Source organism: Pelodiscus sinensis, chromosome 8 (genome assembly GCF_049634645.1).
Source record: "Pelodiscus sinensis isolate JC-2024 chromosome 8, ASM4963464v1, whole genome shotgun sequence".
NCBI classification, from domain to species: domain Eukaryota; kingdom Metazoa; phylum Chordata; order Testudines; family Trionychidae; genus Pelodiscus; species Pelodiscus sinensis.
In genome coordinates this window covers 8124996-8146157 of record NC_134718.1, presented here as the reverse complement: position 1 = coordinate 8146157, position 21162 = coordinate 8124996, and the positions used below count along the sequence as shown (strand labels likewise).

The 21162-nt window shown below is 45.7% G+C and overlaps 2 protein-coding genes across 2 annotated transcripts; both read left to right on the top strand.

The window, feature by feature from the left end:
* Positions 1–677: 677 nt before the first annotated feature.
* LOC112543494 (dual specificity protein phosphatase 13A-like) lies at positions 678–4729 on the top strand. Its single transcript, XM_006126344.4, has 3 exons — positions 678–1217; positions 1534–1751; positions 4498–4729. Exons 1-3 carry the CDS (start codon positions 1057–1059, stop codon positions 4695–4697), a joined length of 579 nt encoding a protein of 192 aa, XP_006126406.1. The 5' UTR covers positions 678–1056; the 3' UTR covers positions 4698–4729.
* A 6348-nt stretch (positions 4730–11077) lies between these two features.
* LOC102451438 (dual specificity protein phosphatase 13A-like) lies at positions 11078–21100 on the top strand. The gene is made up of 3 exons (XM_075934694.1): positions 11078–11383; positions 14463–14680; positions 16831–21100. The coding sequence occupies exons 1-3, from the start codon at positions 11127–11129 to the stop codon at positions 17040–17042; spliced, it is 687 nt and encodes a 228-aa protein (XP_075790809.1). The 5' UTR covers positions 11078–11126; the 3' UTR covers positions 17043–21100.
* The last annotated feature ends 62 nt before the right edge of the window (positions 21101–21162 follow it).

The following is a 21162-nucleotide window of genomic DNA, read 5'->3' as shown; positions in this document are numbered from 1 at the left end:
CACTTAATACAGGGCTAGATGTTGTTAATGGGAGCTGCTGTGTTTGGGATTTTATAGTGAATAATGACAGGTCTGGTGTGGGAGGTGGGAGTATTGCAGGCAGAGAACTAGCATGCACACATAAATTTGAAGTCCCAGGATCAAGACTGTAATATTACTATTACTTCTGGAGAGGGGTGGGACAATTTTGGTTGTATTTGGGATGCATTTTTCAATGAAATAATTTCAGTTGAAAAAATTTCAATAAGATGAGCCTTGTTTGAGGCTGGCCTGTTCAGTGTTAACCCTTAAGCAGCTAATTCCTAGGTGTTGGGATGGGTGGTCCCGTAAAACTTACTAGGGTTTTTTGGGATGGAGGAGGATTTGTGGCTGCTGAGAGCATAGGAGGTTAAGAATCACGCTTGGAGTGATCCTCCAGATTCACTCGACCTCAGCCTCTGATCTGCCCTCCCAATACACTCCCCTCTTCCCACTGCCAGAAGTGCCTGACAAGTTAGTCTTTGTAGCTGACAACCTGCAGGGGAAGGTGGGTTGCATCAAAAACTGAACTCTTGTATGGGGGAAACCATTGCAGAGCCAAGAAAGGGGCTGTACAAGGAGCTAGGGATGGTGGGAAGAATGAGATTAGCAGCCCACCAGGAGGTGGGGTTTCTGGCACTGAGCAAGGGCCTCATTCTGTTGTGGGAAAGGAGAGCAAGGCAGCTGGGCCTCGCAGAAGTGGTGCTCCAGAGGGGGAAATCAATCAAAGCACTAAAGACAAATCTACTCTGCGTTAGCTCACTAGGACTGAGCATATTTTCATCATAATTGCACTGATTAGCCTTTGCTTTTTAGTGCTGTTGGATCATTTAATGTCTGTCTCTGAAGATCGGGCGACTGTGTTTCTTTTGCAGTGTGTTGAACAGGATATTCCCATGCTGCGGACCAGCACCTGTTGCCACTAGTCTCCAGCGATGGAAAAAGGACAGCTGGGAATGTTGGCAAAATCCAAGCAGACAAGCCAGCCTTGGTTCGGTTTCTCTGATTTCTGAGAGCAAAGTTTCTCTTTTAACGACTATGGCTGAGGGGGATGTGTTGCTCTCCAAGGACCCAGAAAGTGCTGAGACATGGACAGCTGAGGACCCTACAGTTCAAGACCTAGAGCAGCTTTTGAGTACTGGACCATATTCTTGTAACCGCACGGATGAAGTCTGGCCTAACCTCTTCTTAGGAGACCTGTAAGTATAACTTCGTGGAATGGCTTGGTAGAATACAGTACTTTTTGCCCCTTTCAGATGACTACAATTCTGGTGCTCCTGTTTATCGTAAGTTTGGCTTTTGAGTACTGGATTGTGCTGAGGAATTCTTGATTCTGCTAGCTGATAAAGATTTGAATAGTGCAAGCCTTGAAATCTATGTGAGATAAAAATATGGTTGGGTCATTAATTGTTGTGTAAATGTCTTAATTTCTGCCCTGGAAAACGCAACCACAAAAGTTTTCCTACTCTGTCAAATCTCTGCAAATCTATTTGTGTGTGTTTGTCTTTTCCTTAGAGTTACAGCTCACAACAGATTTGGTTTATGGAAGATGGGCATTACCCATGTTTTAAATGCTGCCCACGGCACAATGTTCTGCCAAGGAGGCCAGGACTTTTATGGCACAACCATTGATTACTATGGCGTACCAGCCTATGACCTTCCAGACTTCGACATAAGTCAGTACTTTTTCTCTGCAGCAGAGTTTATAAATAAAGCCTTGAACACACCAGGAGGTACGGAATCCTTGCTGTTTAGTTGGGTTTAGGATGACACACTGTTTTGACAGGCTGGTCCCACAAGTTAGATTAACTCCCCCACCTCGGCAGGGTGATCCCCATTAATTCAGTCACCTGCTCATGCTCTGGCATACTCATCACCAACGGTTTGGAGGGTGCTGAGTGCAACCTGTGATCAGCACCTCTTCCTTTCTAGTCCCCACCACCTGTATCTCAAAACAACCTAGGGAGGGTACAGAGAAGTGGAGCTGGGTGGGGAGAGGCAGAGGGGGGAGAATAAACTCACAGCAGAAAGGGTGAGGAGAGATTGAAGTAGAAAAGACAGGAGAGAAAATCAAAGTGAAAACAGGTGGGAAGAAAGGCTGAATCTAAAAGACAAAACATGAATATTTAAAATGGAGACAAATTCCTAACACTGGGAATCCTATAACAGCAATGAAACAATCCCACAGGATATAGAAAAAACATATGAGGCTAGGACAAGAAAGAGGAGAGGAGTGTAAGGATGCACAGCTAAAAGATATTATTCTGTAGCGTGATTTGGCCTGATGCATTCATTTTCTGTATGAAAACTCACAGACATGGTCCAAGAGGGATATGAACATAACTAGCAGGAGTGGGTCTTTTTATCCTGGCTTCCGAGAATGGCAAATGTCAGGTGCTACAGTGGGAACAAACAGAACAGGCTATCATCATGTGATCTATTTCCTGTTGGCCACTCCCAGCTTGTGTCAGTCAGAAGCTATTGACAGCCAGAGCCTGGGGTTGCATCTATCTTGGCTAATAGACATAGATGGGTTTATCCTCTATGAGCTCATCAAGTTATTTTTCGAACCTGGTCATAATTTTGGCCTTTACTGCATCCCCTGGCAACAAGTTCCACAGGCTGATTGTGCACTGTGTGCCACCCCTGTGTTTTGTCTATTTACTATTACTAGTCATGCTTGTACTCAGCCTCAGCGGGTCTGTTGCCTCAGTGTGCTGTCATATATTGTGAAAAAATACATTTGTAAATCAATGCAAATATGTAAAAAGCAGGATAGCCTTATCCAACAGCCCTTACTCATGTGAGGAGTTTCATTCTTTGCAAGTAAATTCCATAAGGGTTGTATAATTGGGCCATGAAGGATAACACTCAGGACTAAAGAAACATTCAATGTATTGTACAAAATCTAGTGAATAACCTCTTTGTACTGTGCCTCGCCTAAATGAGCTGGGTCCTTAGGCCCTACCACAATAGAATAACAATTAGCAACAGTCCACAAAGAGCAGATCCTCAGCTAGTGGCAATAAACCTCTTATTTATCTTGTAGTTCAACTTGTATTTTTCTCCATTCATCCAGGCCCAAACCTACAATCCCTATTTATACGGATTCTTCCCATTGATTTCAAGTACATGGTTTGTTCCTAGACGTATACATTTACATTTAGCCAGGGCCGACTTATCCATTAGGCACAGTGCCTAGGGCCCACGATACTTTTAGGGGCCCACGAAAATGTTTTAATTTCTTTTAAAATCAGAAGAAAAAAATGAACTTTTAGGGTCGAAGAAAATCTATTACATTTTGCCTAACAGAAAAAAATAAAATGTTGAAATATTTAAAGTTATATCAAAAATAATTTTTAATATTGATATTATTATGGTGGGAGGGGTCCACGAAGGCAAAAGTGCCTAGGGCCCACGAAAGTCATAATGCGGCCCTGCATTTAGCCATATTAAAACACATACTCTTAGTGACCCGTCCTCTTCATTATTTACCTCTCTCCTAATTTGTATCATTTGCAGACTGTATCAGCAATGATTTTATGGTTTCCTCCATAAATCATGTTAAATTAGTTAGGGTGCACAATGATGCCTGTGAGACACAACTAGAAATGTACCCACTCAGTGACAATTCCCCACATACAATTCCATTTGGAGAGCTAGCAGTTAGCCAGGTTTTAATGTTTTAATCCATTTAACGGGTGCCACTTAATTTTATATCACTGTTGGTTTTTTAATCAAAATGTCATGCAATATCAAGTCAGACATCTGACAGGAGGCTAAATATATTACATAAACACTATTACCTTTATCACCCCAACTTGTAGTCTCATCAAAAAGAGATACAGGTTGAACCTCTCTGGTCCAGCAATAACAGTGATCCAGCATGATTTTAGTTAGACAGATGTCTATTTATTGTGGGTGGAGTCAAGTTCCTCATAGTCCAGCAAAGTTTGTTTATAGCTGCCAGTCCTGCTTTCTGTGCCCTGTGCTGTTAGTTAGCTCTCCTTTATCCCTAAATATGCTTTCTAAGAGTAAGCAGGGGAAGTGTTGGTAATATTGCAAAGCATAATCATGTGTCAATATTGATAGTCATAGATGATTATTTAGCAGCGTTGAAAGTGTTTTTCCGTTTATTTGCCTCGATGAAATAAAAATGAAGAGAGACTTGCTCACTACAGTATTGACCTCCTGTGGTTCAGCAAATTCTCTGGTTCAGCACCCGTCAGGTCTCAATTGTTCCAGGCTAGAAAGGTTCAGCCTGTATCGGGTATGAGTAAGTATTACTTATTGGAGCAAGATTGGACTCCAGATTACTAGCAGTTCATCTGATGCATCTCCTAGGGTTAGAAATCTAACCTGTTAAACTAAATACTTTGTTGAGCGTCTTGGGAATTGTTTCTCCACTTTAAGTTAAACCTCACCTGACATATTGCTGATCTTCCTTGGCCATATCTTGTGTTCATTTTCTCTTACCAGCTAAAATTTTGGTCCACTGTGCAGTTGGAATAAGCAGGTCAGCTTCGTTGGTGTTGGCGTACCTCATGATCAAACATCACTTTCCCTTGGTCAAAGCCATCAAAGCAGTGAAGGAACATCGGTGGATTTCACCCAATCGAGGGTTTCTGAAACAGCTGCAAAATTTGGACATTCAACTACGGCAAACAAGAGAATGTTGATTAGTGAATAAATCCAATATATTTCAAAAGCGGCGAGGAGTCCTGTGGCACCTTATAGACTAACTGAAGTGTAGGAGCATAAGCTTTCGTGGGCAAAGACGAAATATATTTGCAATATATTTCAAAACGCTTTTTAAGTGTCTTGGAATAACATGTCAATTTCCATGAACATTTGGTCTTCAGAATCATAACCCTTATTAAATGTATCAACTAACAATACACGTTGACAAGAAATAAAAATACATACTAGAAGACAAACTCATGATAGTAATAAATAGTACTTAAAGTGATTTTTTTTGGTTGATACCTCAAGCCCTCTAAAAAGAGCACAGATTTTTCTAACTTATGCCTCATCTATAGTACGAGTAGAACTGAATCATTATATATCAGTCCCTGATATGTTTACAACATGGTTCCATTGTGTAGTCTTACTTATGCAATATGGTTGCAGTACATCTACATTAAAAACTAGGAGCATGCCGGTCCCTGGATTTGGCTACAACTTCAGTGTACATGGACCCCTGACTACATTTGTCTCATTGTGCTTTCCACTTTCAGTGATGATGGCAGCATCTCAGATGTCCATCCAATACAAATACACCCCTCTACATTTCAGTAGCTTTCGGCATTCACTGCTCTTTTTAGAGAATATAGTGAGTGCCCGTGCAAGATTCTTGATGGCCTCATGCGAACTATCAGTGGATTAATTACAAAAGAGGGAGGAACAGGGAAGACATCCTGACGCAGACAGGACAAACATCCAACGAAACTAGTGATAGTGACAGCAACAAACAGGGCAGCTTGAAGCCCACACCCACTAAATCAAACCCTTTGGCTCAGTGACTAAAATGGTAAGAAAACATCTAAGTGCAACTCCCTTTTTTCCTAAGGACTTGGTAGTGGTGATGGTGGGGGCAACCAGGAGTTTCTCTTCTCAGACTGATTTAGGGCCCTTCGGGAGGACTGCTAGGGAGTCCTACAATGTCCTGTCCAGACTGGTGGGTGAAGGAGTCACAGGCTGTTGATAGTACAAGCAGGATGGGTTGGTGAAGATGATAATCATCTTCTTCCTCCACTGCAGGCACTGCTGAGATTGTTCCATGTTGTCAAGGCGTAGAACAGACGGACCCATGCACTGCTGCCACTATGGCGGACAACCTGAGGCTCAGACAACACAGTCCTCATATAGCCACAAGATTGGGAAAAGTCTAAGCAGAATAGGACCCTCAGACTGTTTGGCAGGAAAATCCAATTCAGGCCAGTCTCTGAGCCATCAGTGCCTGAGGAGATCCAACATGGATTCCTGGGCCAAGGGTCACAGACTCCATCTTGATTCGCCCAATTACTAACTTAAACACCATCATAACACTCGATTTTAACAAGGTAGAACAATTAAATCATATATAAAAAACACCCTAACACCTCCACCAACAAAATTACATCACAGCCCAACAAGGCACATGCTAGAATCTCTCTCCCCTTACTAGAACATGTTCCCCACAATTTGCCACCTGATTTCACTTTGGTACTTTCTGATCTCCAGCCCAAGCATAGGCTACTTCTCTCAATCTGATTTTTTCTCCAACTGGAACTGGTAGCAGGGTAGGTGTGTACGGTAAAGACTCTTTGCGGAAATAAGTCCTTGTTTTGCCTCCCATCTGTTGGAGATGGGACCAAGCCCAGAAACCAAGCGTCCACACGACCTTCACCCTAGCACCTTGGCTATGTATGAAGTTTCATTGGTTCAACTCTCAGTCACTTTAAAAAAAAAACAATGTAGTTAAACTGGAGCAAAATCTTATGCAGAGATTCAATTAAATTTAAATCTGGTTACCTCAGTGTAGCCGAATAAGGAACCAAGTTCATTCAAATAATCAGTTAATATGGACAGATACAAACCAGGATGAAAGCAAAGTAAGTGTGTCCACGTAACATTCAGGATCATTGGTTTAAAAACATCATATTTTTAGCTACGGAGTATACTGCTGTTAATATAGAAAAATGGTATTCAAATTTGGCACCATCAATCTACCTGGAAATTAGCCAGTTACCTTGTGGCGATCCGTAAAACAAAGCACAATCTGCTTTCGCCCTTTGTTACTTCAGAATGATTTACTGATTAGATGACCTTCCCCCACTAGATTAAATAAACAGGTTTCTCCTTGTTTTTTTACACTTGCAGTATCAGGACGGATCAGTTCCCTGTCTTGGCTGGAGGTGATCTGCAAGGTCTTTGGAGGACCCAAATAGCTCCGTTCTATCCCACAGTTTTGTCAGACTTGATTCTTGGAGAATCTTAGTATCTCTGGAACACGGCCGCACAGTTTGGACTGTAAGGGCATAAATAGCCATGTTCACCGAAGTCCTATACTGTAACTCTCCTGGGCAGATACTGTAGGTGCAAATTAAAAGGTTCCTACTTCATGTTAACGGAGTCCTCTTCAAGCAGGACCACATTATGCAAACTAGACACCCTTTCATTTGTGCCTTCGTCAGCTACATCAGCACACTCTGTTAATCACACCCCTCACAGTCCTAACTGTGGGGCAGTGTAGACAAAGCCCGATGCTCGTCTCTTGGTTCAGCCCAGCATGACACACATGCTTAAACCCATGCCTACTTTCAAGGCTAGCTTCAGTGCTTTGCAGAAGCAGGGTGGGAGCTCAGATCACAGTTTTGCGACATGATTATTTAGGTTCTCCAAAATATTGCCATGAAGTTCCATGGAAGAAAAGAAGGGGGGGGGGGGGGGGGACATGGTAATGTTAAAAAAAACCACAAAAGCAGAATATGTTTTGAAAAGAAGCAACTGTCTTAAGCCAACCTTTATATATCACAAAGGAGGGGGGGGGGCAGGAAGGAATTTGTTTGCTTTGAAGTTCTCCATTCAGGTTAATGGGGTTTTGTATGAGTCAATGTTTCATTATAATTTATCACTCATTCACCTTACAATAGAGTTCAAGCTTTAAGCCTTTGGAAAAGAAGGCATCAATATATAAAATATGTGTGAGGGGAACAGTGTGTCTTAATGGCTTTTAGGCTGCTCAAAATCACTCACGTGAGTGAGATTAATAGCATTCCCTGTCAGGATAACGTTTTGCATGCTCCCTAACATCTGTCCCATGAAGTCACAGCTGTAGAAGCTGTTCCTGTTATAAATTAACATTTACTGTCCCAGAAGAGTCCTGTTTCCTGAGTAGTGTAGATCAGAGAAGTACAAAGCGAAGCAGAGCTGCACTGGTATCCGTACGAGAAATAACACAATGACGTTCTCCTGTCAGAAGAGCTGCAGAGTCAGGTCAGTTAGAAATCATTATTTTTTATTTGCACTTACTATTTGCCCATACAGGGCCCCGTACCTACTGACCCTAAGTGTTACCTTTATCCTGGAATAGCTCTCTTTCTCAGAATGGCATTCCAAAAAACCTCATTCCACGAGGAGTACAGCTAGTTCGGATTAGAAGCCTAATCTGAACTAGCTACTCCGTGCTGCGTGTAGCCGCGCGGCATGGGGTTCGAACTAGCTGGGATTTAAAAATGGCGGCGCCCGGCTTATGCAAATGAAGCCCGGGAAATTCAAATCCCGGGCTTCATTTGCAAGTGCGGTATGCCTACATTACCCTGCTAGTTCGAACTAGCGGGGTAGTGTAGACATACCCTCAGTGACTGGCAAGCTCTGAAGTCACTTAGGGATATTTTGAAAGATACCTAAAGATGCAGAGAGGTGCCCCGTGGGATTTTCAAAAGCACCTACCTCCCATTGATTATAGGTGCCTACGTGCTTTTGAAAAATCTCAATAGATGCTTCTACTCACCTGTAAGCACCTGTAAACCTCCTTGCAGGAGGCATAAAGAATCTGTCGAAAAAGGCTTTCTTTCTCGACAGATCCCCCTCATGACTGCCGCTTTTTGCCAAAAAAAGTGCTGAGTTGGCAGAACATGGTGGCCATTTTTATGCAAATGAGGCGTGGGATATTTAAATCCCTGCCTCATTTGCAATGTCGACCTGCCTAATTTGCATTCCTCTGCCAACAGAGGGATGCAGTCTAGACCAACTCTCTAAAAATCTGACTCTGAGGCACTTCTGATAACCCAGTCCTTGCAATCTCCACTCCACTAACGTTAATGGGACACACACAGCACTTCCTGTTCCAGCACTTAGGCCTTGTCTACACTAACCCCCAGGGTCAATCTAATATCTATATGACGTTACCTACACAAAACTATGCCTTGTGTGCGGTAAGGTCGCCGGGAGCTTCTCTCCCTACCACATCAGCTACTCTTCTCATCCTATGGAATCCCAGCATCGATGGAAGAGCTCCTGAAATTGATTTATCGTATCTAAGCAGACATGATAAATCGATGGCCAGTGAATTGATCGCTGCAGCAGCAATTCCCAGCATAGTGGAGACAAGCCCTTAGTGTCACAGTCAGCATGTAAGCCCAGAAGGGTCCACCAAATCCGCTAACCTGATCTCTTGTGTATCACAGGCCACCCAGCACCCGCACATTTAACCCAGTCACCAAAGTGTGACCAAAGTGTTACTCTCACTGTTATATGCCACAGGCAAGGAATAGGAGGGATGAATCTGAACCCCACCTTCAGTGATCTGTTAGACCCTGGGCATATGAGCAAGAAATAGTCAGCTAAGCATCCAAGAGAAAGTAATACTTAGTGCCACTAAGGTTGCCAGGTGTCCGGTTTTTGCTCGGACAGTCCAGTATTTGTGGCCCCTGTCCAGTTAAAAAAAAAACCCAGAAAATACCAGACATGTAAAATGTCCTGTATTTTCTGTTTTTCTCAGACAGAAGGCTGGCGGGGAATGTGGCGATTTAAAGGCGTAGTAACTTTTTTTTTTTGGTCAACAACTTTGGTTCTCGGTTTGTTTTCGCTTTGTTGTTGGTTTTTCTTTTTTGCTCAACCAATTTTTCCCCCTGCCATGTTTGGGATTTTTTTGTGAGAGTATCTGGCAACCCTAGGTGCCACCTCCAAGCTCTGGCCCTCCCTGTCCAGTGTCCCATCTCCAGCCATGGCCACGTCTGATGCTTCCTAGGAAGATCAAAAACCCAACACGGGGGCAGGGTGTGTGCGAAATCCCATCTCGACTCCTGCAAGTGACCAGCTGTCACCCTGAAGCACGAGTTTTTTGGAACATAGTACATCATAAACCATAAAGGACCGAGCCCTGCTGCCACCATCAAAAGCCATCCTGTCATGTAATCCCATGCAGATGTTCTCTGCCCAGCCCTGTTCTTTCTTTCCTTATTCCCGTTCTTTGATTTAAAAGGAACCCACTTCTCATTGTTCTGGGATGTGCTTGGAGATAAGAATCCAAAGCATACATGTGTAAACTAAGCCCCTCCTACAGGGCTACACCAGAGGGAACAGTCAAGTCCTATACAGGCAGTCCCCGGGTTACGTACAAGATAGGGACTGTAGGTTTGTTCTTAAGTTGAATTTGTATGTAAGTCGGAACTGGTACATATTGTAGGGGAAACTCTAGCCAAACATTTCTCCAGAGCTCAGTTTTATTCTCCCACACCTCACTTCCCTCAGTCCTTTATTCTCAAACTGAGGTGTCTGCTGAGAAAAGCCGCTCCGCGTCTCCCTGGTCTGCTGGGGGTGGTGCTAGCTTCATGTCTCCCTGGTCTACTGGGGGGAAGCAGCTAGTGTGGGGTTGCCTCACCCCGTTTGTAAGTAGGGATCCGATGTAAGTCGGATCCATGTAACCCGGGGACTGCCTGTATATAGAATATATACAGGGAACTTCTCACCACCCCACATAAAACTCCGATAAACAATGTCGGTCTTTAGGCACTGTGGCAGTTCCATGAAGGAGACGTGGCTGATCTCAGCTACAATGAGGGGAGCAAGCTGTGCTTTGTTAAGCTTCATCAGCCATGACGGGCAGGGGGTCAGAGACACAGGTGATGGGCTGGGCTTTCCTCTGGGTTTCCATCGGGGTGATCAGATAGTGGCAGGGGTTACTTCCGACTCAGCAAAGCTCATTGTGCTCCTTCATTAATTATTATTTTGAGGTTAAAGATACAGACGCTTGTAAGTGCAGAGGTGACAAGTCCTCCTTAATTGTATTTAGCCTACACAGAGGCCTGTCAATCTTCAGAGGAAGATTACTGAAATTGGTTTATTTTGGACCTCTCTCTAAAATGAACAGGTCTCCCTGTTTTTAGTTTATTCTCACTAAGACTAGAACAGGGGGAGAATGACATTCCTTTTGCAGAGAGATCTGTCTGCTCTGCTGAGCTACAGTAATATTGTTTACTTCGGGCATGCAGTGCAAAATTTTGATTATTGCCTCATTTGGGGGAAAAGTTTCCATGCCAACTAGGACATGGTGCCAAGTCAGTCAGAAGGCCTGGAATAAAGCATGCCCCATTTAAAGAGATCCAGCTGTTTGGAAACATCAAATGTCAGCCAAAAAAGCACAGGTCAGCCGGAGCACCACTATCCATTTCTCAGCAGCAGTCTCTGGCTGGGTCTCAGATCATCTAAATCGACATATAACCAACGGGTCAATGTCTGAAAATGGGCAGAACCTTTCAAGCCATCAGTGTTTACAATCTGCCACCCCTTCCGTCAAAGAGCTGGAGCATGTTCTGGACAGCTGCAGGATGGGCTTGAACCACGTAGACGAAGTGTGGCCTAACCTGTATATAGGCGACATGTAAGTGTTATTTAAAACGGAGTCATTCCTTCTGACGGGTGTTTGTAATAATTGCCAGTGTAAGCTGTCTCACTGCTTTACGAGTAGTCTTGAAATTGACTTGATTAATACCGGAGAGTGCATTGCACACTCCAGAAAGGACTTAACCAAGGAATACAGTTAGAAAAGAATTTCCATCTGCAATATTTTTCCCTATTATTTTGCATCGAATTATTACAATTATTTGAATGGGGTTTGCAAATGGTTCCTTCTCAAGTTGTGTACGTAACAGAGGCACGGAGTTCTCTAAATGTAGGCTAAACCATTTCTCATGTTTGGTTTTTCGCCAGATTTACATGAGATTTTCTCATGAAAAACATTTAACATTCTAAAATGTGTTTTTAGGGCAAACTAATCTTCTGCTGATTTTTTTTGCCCAGGAATATGACCATTTGCTAATTGACCCAGAGTCATTACTGATTTTTCCCCCCAGGAATATGACCATTGTATAATTAAACCAGAGCCATTACTAACTTGTGGTTAATAAGTTTGTGATGAAGCGGAAAAACTGCCGGTCAGCACAGTAGGAATTAAGCATCGCCATGGCAATGTCCCAGCTGGGAAAGGGAAAACCACCCCACCTCTTTGCTACAGCAAGGCAGTTGTTAAGTTTCAAAGGTGGAAAAATGACACCCTTACCCGATGGTGTAATTTTGACAGTTGACTGTTGATCAACTCCAATTGGATTTGATCAACAGTCCACATTTGGAGGGCTTCCGGATCTGGAATTGTAATAGAGAAGTGTCATTAGGGGCTGTACAGCTGACAGAGAATGGAGTTCACCCCAACGCTACAGCAGTCACATGCACAAAGCCTAGATTTTATGGGTGGCTAGAATTTCGTACTCCCTTTGCTTCTTTCTGACACATAAAGAAGCATCAGTTTTGCCAGCTGTGCAAGTCTAGTCTATCCTCAGCAGGTTCCCTTGCAACATCAACAGGCTGAAAGATCTGGAAAGAACAATCATGCTAACTACCATAAGAAAAGGAAGGAGTTGCTAGCGATTCCTTGGCCACAGTGCCCTTTGGTTACATTCTGAACACTGGAAGTCTTAGCGGTAAATGGACAGCGCATAAAACAAGGAGCAAGCATGTGCTGGGGAAACACGACCCTATATTTTAATAATTACAACACTACTTTGTGTTTCAAATTCTGCATGTGCCAATCACGAGTTCCAAACCTGCCGGGTTGGAGGCCAGTGATCCTGCAATGAGGTAACGGAGGCTAGGTCCTTGCTGGCGATAGGCCACAGTTACTGTCATTGGTGGCCATTTTTGTGGCATTTTGATTTTTAAAATGCATTTATCTTGCCGAAGGATGAAATAACTCCAGGGGAAATCTGTAGTCTGTCAAGGCTAATTTTTTTTAAATCCCTGGTTCCCATTCCCTGGGGCTACGTTTAGACGACGATCCTCTTCTGCAAGAGGAAATGCAAATGAGAGCACGACCTATGCAAATGAGTGCTCCATTTGCATTTCCTCTTGCGGAAGAGGATTGTAGTCTAGACGTAGCCAAGGTGTGCTCTGCAAAGAGCCAATACCAGAAGGTGCTGCTGTCAAGAATGGAGCAGTCCCGCAAGCCATCAGATCTGCAATACAGAGGAAGAGCACAGAGTTATTTAAAAATTGAAATCAGCATCAAAACCTCACTGGGGTTAATTGGAATTGATCAGGAATTCCAGAGAGGCTTTTCCTCCTCGACTGAAATGAGCAGGATCATTTGCACAAGCACCCACGACTCTCTGGAATAAACATCCTGGGCATTTCTGAGCAAGCCTTTGCCAGTGAAGGGAGTTTAAATAGCATCAGAGCGGTGCCATATGGTAGAGTAATCCAGGGCGCTACCATAGATTCACACCTTTGAGGGCCTGTTTCTGGGGAATTAGCCCCTTGTAATCACTCAGGAGGCTGCGTGAGAAGCAGAAATGAAAGAACAATCTGAGGTAAAACGGCGTTTTGCTTATAAAGCCTTTTCCGTCTGGAGTCCCCAAAGTTCTTATCTCATACGGTGCAAACAATCTGATGGGCCTCCCTGATCCGGTACTCTCAGGACCTGAACTGTCCCAGACAAGGGAGTTTGCCGGATCAGAGGAGGTCAGGCCTTCAGGATCTCTAGGGGCTCCCTGGCCCCACCCCAGGTGGCAGCCACTCCTGGGGCTCCCTGTCCTTGTCCCCCACATGGTGGCAGCTTCTTCTGGAGCTCTCTGCCACCCACCAGACTGCCTCCACACCCAGCCACCCGCAACCTCTACAGCCGGGGTTCTCTGTTCAAGCAACATATGTGTTCCTGCTGGACCACGGATGTTGCCAGACCAGAGCATCCTAGATGAGAGGTTCTGCCTGTATGACACTGATGAACAGACATCACGCACCACGAAATGCAGTGCCTTTAGGGGTGGAAGATAGACGCCCTTGAGCAGTGCAGAGCAATGCTGCACAGCCACGAGGAATACTCTCTACAAACAAGTCTCGCGGCGGCATTTTAAGCAGGCAGAATGTAATTCTCCATTGGAATTTAGCCAGGTTCCATGGCTAACGCCCCTACTCCTGCAAAAACGCAATTCATGTGCTTTCTGATCGAGACAAAAGGGCTTCAGGCTAAACTAAAAAGCTTGACTCTGTCCTGTCATCTTGAGAGACGCTGCACCCACTCGTGACGTGAACCTCCTTGCCAAGAGCTGAGTCAGGGCCAACAATTCCCTGTGACCTCAATGGGAACGGAGGCAGCTTAGCATCCCTCAGGATCAGACTTTTAATTCTCATAGGGACGGACGCAGAGACAGGTGGTTATATTCTGACACACAAAACCTCTTTCCATATTTACATGTAATTTACATAGTTTGTAAGTGCAGTGCAAACATGACCCTCAGAGTAGAAACCACAACTTGCCAGTTCCCGCTTGGTGTCATGCCATGCACACAACAGATCTCCGGCTGTAACAGGCCCTGAACTGCTCAAGCACATTCATTGTCAATCAGACGTAGCAGGGGCTCTTTCATGTCCCCTTTTGCTTATGAACTTGTCTCTCTCGTTCTTGGTAGAGTAATTGCCCACGACAAGGAAGCACTGAGGAAACTTGGCATCACCCACGTACTGAATGCTGCCCATTCCGCATGGGAGAGTAAAGGAGACCAAGCCTTCTATGGCCAGGAAATCCATTATTGTGGAATAGCTGCAGAAGATTCAACTAATTTTAACCTGCGTGGGCATTTCTACCCCGCCTCAGAGTACATTAATAAAGCACTGAGTGCACCCAACGGTAAGTGCCTCTCTCGACGGTACTCTGTGCTTATGCATTAGTTTTAGCCTAGCATCACCAGCTGCCGTGCAAACGGTACCCAACGCCTGGGAGGCAGATACAACAGTGCACACACCCTTGGGGCACCTGCAAGTGGCAGAGGGTGGTATCACAGGCTTTTGCTTGCCCCTGGTCCCCTGCACCTCTGTGTGTCTTCAATGGCCAAGTCCACACTTCCGAATGAACCCCTTCCAGGGTATTAAAGAGTCCAATAAACCAGGGGTCTATTTTACCCTCCCTAGGGTCTTCCGCCTTGGATGTAGGTCCTTTACACTCAGCCTTTTGTCCAGGCTCCCAAATAAGCTGCATCCCTTCCTTGGGGTCCTACCACTTTACCTGTCCCTGGACCTGCCTGTTACTTTGGATCTTATATCTTATTGCTTCTAAATAAATCCATGGGACGCCCACATCTTGAATACTACGTACAGATGTGGTCGCCTCATCTCAAAAAAAGATATATTGGCATAGGAAAAGGTTCTGAAACGGGCAACAAAAATGATGAGGGGTTTGGAACAGGTCCCATATGAAAAGAGATTAAAAAGATTGGGTCTTCTCAGCTTAGAAAAGAGGAGACTAAGGGGGATATGATAGAGGTCTATAAAATCATGACTGGTGTGGAAAAAGTGAATAAGGAAACGCTATTTATTTATTCCCACAATATAAGAACTAGGGGTCACCAAATGAAATGACTAGGCAGCAGGTTTAAAACAAACCAAAGGAAGTTTTTCTTCACTCAGCGCATAGTCAACCTGTGGAACTCCTCGCCAGAGGATGTGGTGAAGACTAGGACTTTAACAGGGTTAAAAAAAGAGCGAGATAGATTCACGGAGGTTAGGTCCATCAATGGCTAATAGCCAGGATGGGTAGGGATGGTGTCCCAAGACTCTGTTTGTAAATGGGCAACAGGGGAGGGGTCATGTGAAGATTATCTGTTGTGTTCTCTCTCTCTGGGGTATCTGGCATTGGCCGCTGTTGGCAGACAGGACACTGGGCGAGATGGACCTTTGGTCTGACCCATTATGGCCGTTCTTATCTTCTTATTTTCTTATCTGTGGCCCAGGAACCCAAAAACCAGCAGTCACATACTGCTCAATCCAATTTGTTGCAACGTCTTCCCTGGGCCTCTTCCTATCTGGACCCTTGAGCTTCATCCTTAGTGCAGGGGTAAGGCTCTCATGTCCTCTCTCACCCTGGAAATCCAGCTATGCACAGTGCAACCAGAACCCTGGTTATCCTAGACCTGCTGGGGCCAGAGAGGCACACCTTTCCTCACCCCCCTCTGGTCCCAGCCCGCAACCAGCCTATTATGGCCCTGCAGCTCCTTTGAGCTGAGTCAGCAGGACTGCGATCGGCAGGACTTTGCAGAGGGGAGGGAAAAGGGACACAAAGAGGTTACTCTGGCATGCGTGCCATACGCTGCCGACCCTGCTCTGCAGCTTGAGCTAAAGCCAGCTGGCTCTCAGCGAAGGCGGCAGAGCAAATTCATTCCCTCTGTAAGTGGTCGAAGCGCCACGACACGAGGCAGTGAACCACACTCAATCGGTGTGCACATTATCCCGGCACGGCCTCTCCTGCCCTCTGAGTGGACTGGCTGCATCCGGGGCCATGTCCCACAGAAGATGATGTGAATGAGAAGGGAACTTGAGTGTCACACACCCTATAGACAGCCCTGACCACTAATTAGCCACAGGAAACATATGGCACAGGCAGCAGACCTACAAGCTTTTCTGACAATACCCCTCCAATATGCCTCCATGCCTTCACTGAGGCAGCACCTCCCGGCTTAAGAGCATTGTCTGGTCTCTGTGGCCCAATCGGTGCACGGCCTTTCTGCCCAGACTGCCAGTGATGCCTCATAATGGTGCTGCATTTTGAACAGGGGCTACCTGTCCACAACTTGCCTGAGAGCCCCGACCGCTCTCACCCACTGGAGGATGAACAGCTGTCATGTTAGAATGAGTTTTGGTCACTGACCTGGGATGCGTTCAGAGCCATGTGCCAGAGGTGAAACTAGGCGAGTCCATGAGCAGTGTACGAAATGGCCCCACACAGCCATGGTAGCACTTTTGAGGGACTCCAGCCGCACAATTCATCTTGTTTTTCTTCTTCAGGGAAGATCTTGGTTCATTGTGTCCTTGGCAGAAGCAGATCCGCCTCCTTGGTGCTGGCTTACCTTATGATTCACCATCACCTCTCGCTGACCGACGCTGTCCAGCGGGTCATCCAGCGCCGAGCTGTTTCGCCAAACCGAGGGTTCCTGAAACAGCTGCAAGACCTAGATGTTGAACTGCGAGACAAGACAAACCTGTGTGAGCTCTTATAACGCAGGAGGAGAAGAAAAAAAAAGAGCAAAATATGAAGTATCCCAGAGTGTTAAAGGAAGTAAAAAGATAAAATGAATCTGAGCCAGAATTCTAGAACCAAAGCCGACCCCTCTCCCAGATTTTGTGGACAGGAGGATCTCATCTGGGGAGCTCCTCTGAGGATCTCATCTCCCCCTCAATCTGGGTTGACCCTAATCTTGATCTGAACAATCCTGATCCTTGGGAAGGTCAAAATCCGGATCCCGATTTGGAGTTTGGACCTGTCCCCAAGAAGAAGCAGTGAACTAATGGTCACATGTTAAGTCTCCATGGGCATCCTCTGCCCTTGTGGGATTGATCCTAGAGTTCATACTAATCCTGGTTGAAGAGAACCCTGCAACAACCTTGACTCTCTGCCAGTTGATATCAGAGATGGGTGGCTCTCATGGAGTTTAAAGAGGTTCCACTTTTTGTGTGTGTGTGTGCTGGTTTAGTTTTTTCTACAATTTTAACCCCTGGCTTCCCCATCTCTCGCCCCAAGGGAGAGTTAGTTCAAAAGGGAGGATACATTTCTCTGTAAATAACGGGTGGCGGGTGAAGGCCCAGCTGGGGAAGGCAACTGAAGCTCCACCCCTTCTTCCCAAAGCCACACCCCTTCCCTGAGACTATGCCCCTTCACAACCTTTCCCCACAGCCAAGCCCCGGCCAACCCCAGATGAAGACCAGGGCCGCCATGTGGCATGGCCTCAACTTTCTCTGGCCACTGGGGATCTGGCAAGCCATGCAGCCCCAGCCCTTCTCAGGCAGGGTAGGTCTTCCCTGGCCTAGAGTAACTGCCACCCACGAATAGCAGCATTTATGCTCTGTATTAAGGAGAGTAAAGTCTATCAAATGCTAGGCTGGCCTGAGTGGACACCTTCCATGCTACAAGTGCACTGCGGCGATAGCTTTTACAAGTCACAAACTCGCTCGATCTTCTCTCTTTCCCCCCTCCCTTTCCCCCCTCATGCTATATTGCCTGTACTCTGTCCATTATCTGTTTCATTTCCCCCCAGGGATTTTTTTTCCTTCTCTTCCATTTTCCACCTCTTATCTGGCCTCTCCTTAGCATATAGCAAACCTCCTCCCATCACATCTGAGGAGCAGGAGGCAATGTAGGAAACACCGGATTCCTTCTATGACCCGGGACATGCCAGGAAACTCTTCAAGAGCAATAAGTCGCATATCGGGAAATGGGAATTTGGTCATGTAGAGGCATAAAGCCTGGCACTTGCAAACTCACAGGGATCTCGTGGATTTGAACGGTCAGACAGCGTGACCCATATGGAACTAGGGTTGCCAGGTTTCCGGTATTGACCCAGACAGTCTGGTATTTTCGCCTCCTGTCCGGTAAAAAAAAAAAATCAGAGAATACCAGACACCTAAAATGTCCAGTATTTTCTGATTTTTTTTCTCGGCCAGGAGGCGAAAATACCGGGTGCTTACCTGGTTCCGCAAGGGAGCTGTCTGGCCCGGAGCAGGGAGACAAGATGGCGGACGGCCATCAGCAGCGTGTTCGGGTCAAAAAGCCTCAAAAGCATTTCTTAAAGGGGCCATGCTTTTTTATTTATTTTTTTAAACAACTCCTGGGGTCCTTTTTTTTTTTGCTCAGCAACTTTGTTCTTCCCCTTTTTTTACCCTCAACAGAATTTTTCCCCTGGGGGGGGGGTTGGTATTTTTGGCTAAACCATCGGGCAACTCTATATGGAACATCCCTGTAGCATGTAGCTTGAGAGGGTAGCTCTTCTCCTGTTGGTGTTTCTGCTTTGGCAATGCCCCAATGCCTTTGGAACCTCCTTCTTTATGGCTTCATGGAGTTTCAGGGGTGGAGGTGGGCATGGCCACGTGCTCCATGTTGTCCTCAGCAGCCTGCCCGGATTTCTGCTTCGCATTCTTCACCGTCTCCTCTTCTGCCTGCTGCTCAGCGGGTGCAGGGGAACCTGCCAGTTCCAATGCTGTGGCAGAAGAGAGTCTGTTTCCCACGAACCTCTAGGTTCTCTGAGGTTGCGACGGCTCCCTTACACCTTCATAGGCACAATTGACTAGAAACTCTGCAAGTGAAACCTTAGGGAGTTGTCTCTCCTCTTGGGGATGCCTGTCTGGAAGAGGCGGGGTTGGCCCGGCCCACACATAGCACGGTGGGAGCCCAGACCTTCTGATTGTCCATCAGATCTGGAGATCCCTGCGATCTGCATTATGCAGCTACTCTCGACCTGTGTCTGGTTCTAGTTTTGTGGACATATTTAGGGTGTTCCTAAGAGCCAGTCTTGTGAAATTCTATAGTGTGTGTGTGTTACTACCATCACGGAGCAACTAGGCACTCTTGCTAGAAGTGCTCTGAAAAAATATATACAGTGTAACTTTAATGCAGAGTGGTTATTTATTTGGAGTGTGTGTAAAGTTGCGCTCTGGTTTGGGAAGCTTTGCTTTTGACAGTTTCTCTCAGTGACTCACTTTTTTTTTCTTATTCAGCAAATATCAGGTTTCCTTGAAGAAGAAAAAAAAAGAACAGGTGAACAGGCCTCTATTCTCTTTTGATGGGGTTCAGGGCAGCGTCAGGCCTTGCTGCAAACACAGCTTGTTACAGGTGACCCTTGACTTACAACCACCTGACATTTACAACTATTTTTTTCATGCAAGATAGCTCCTAACCTACCCCCTCAATGTATGCCTGCAGTTTGCATGTATGACGGTGTACGATGCTGACACCACACATCATCCCAAAATAGGAAACGTACAAAGTCACTCAGACTCGCCAGTCTGCAGCTGCTGCTTGAACTGCGTGCATCTCCACCACATCGGTCTTCACTTTTTAGTTATTTTTGTGCATTATTTGAACTATTTAGTTTAGTTTTCCTCCATTTCTGTAGTCAGTTTTGGTATTTTTAGGGTATGAAATGGGTTTCCGGGAATGGAACCACCCTTTATAACATTGTGCCTATGGGAAATAAGGATTCGACTTATGGCGGCTCGATTTAAGACGGTTCTCCAGGAACCAATTAGGTCGTAAGTGCGGGAGTCACCTGTATTGCAAGAGACTCTCTCAGGTGCAGAAAGAAACGTTTCAGATGGAGAGCGAGGGGTTCCTAGTTCCTGACATTTAATCCATGGTTGGCTGAAGAAAAGGTCTGAGCTATCTATGCCCACAAACTAAGGTCTGAGGCCCCTGTCAGCCTGGCACGTTAAATTCCCCTTCAGTGGCTGCAAGTTTGGTACCTGCTCCAGTTCTTGGGCAGATTGTGCTCCGCTGAAGGGGAGCCTGAGAGTGAAATGGGGCCCACAGAATGAGTAAAAAGCAAGTGGACCAGTCAGATATTACAGTGCTGCGATAGGTCACAGGGGCAGCTCAGAGCCAAATTAGTTCTCCAGCTCTCAGTGAAGTTCAATAGGAATTAGGTGCCTAATTTGCACTGGCCCCTTTGCAAATCCATCCACTATCTTATCTCTTGTCACGTATAGCTCCTGAGCATCCAAACTAGATGGCCAGGCATTCTTCTTTTCATCCCGGAAATTCACCTTTTCAGCCCCAAATTCTCTCTTGAGCCTACTGACACAAGTAGCAGTGCGAGAAAATCTAGGGCCCGAAGGGTTCCATTTGCATTTTTTTACAAGAAATAAACACCATGCAAAGCACGACAGGCATTTCGCCCAGCTCCGCTACTTCCCCAACTGCCGGGCATCTCCCACTGCCCTCGTCAGCCCCTTGCACAGAAACAGAGAGGTGCTGTGAAAGAAAATTGAGACAAACTCTTAGCAATGATGCCCTGGATTTGCAGAATCTGCTACATTTCCCCACATTCACACAACCAGCTCCATCCCCTGGCCCAACTGGAACAGGCCTGGGAAGAACACAGTTGAAACCGTCACCATGCGGATTTGAACCTGGGATCTCTGGAGCTGAATATAGGAGCCTCTACCCTTTGAGCTAAAAGCTAGCTGGCTCCTAGACTGAGCTGTAGAGGTCTCTTGATCTTAACTGTTACTGGGGGCTAGGTACCACTTGCATTGCTCAGTAAACACACTAGGGCTTTGTCTACACTGGCGCGATCTTGTGCCAGAAATATGCAAATGAAGCTAAGCGTGAAATATCGCCGAGCCTCA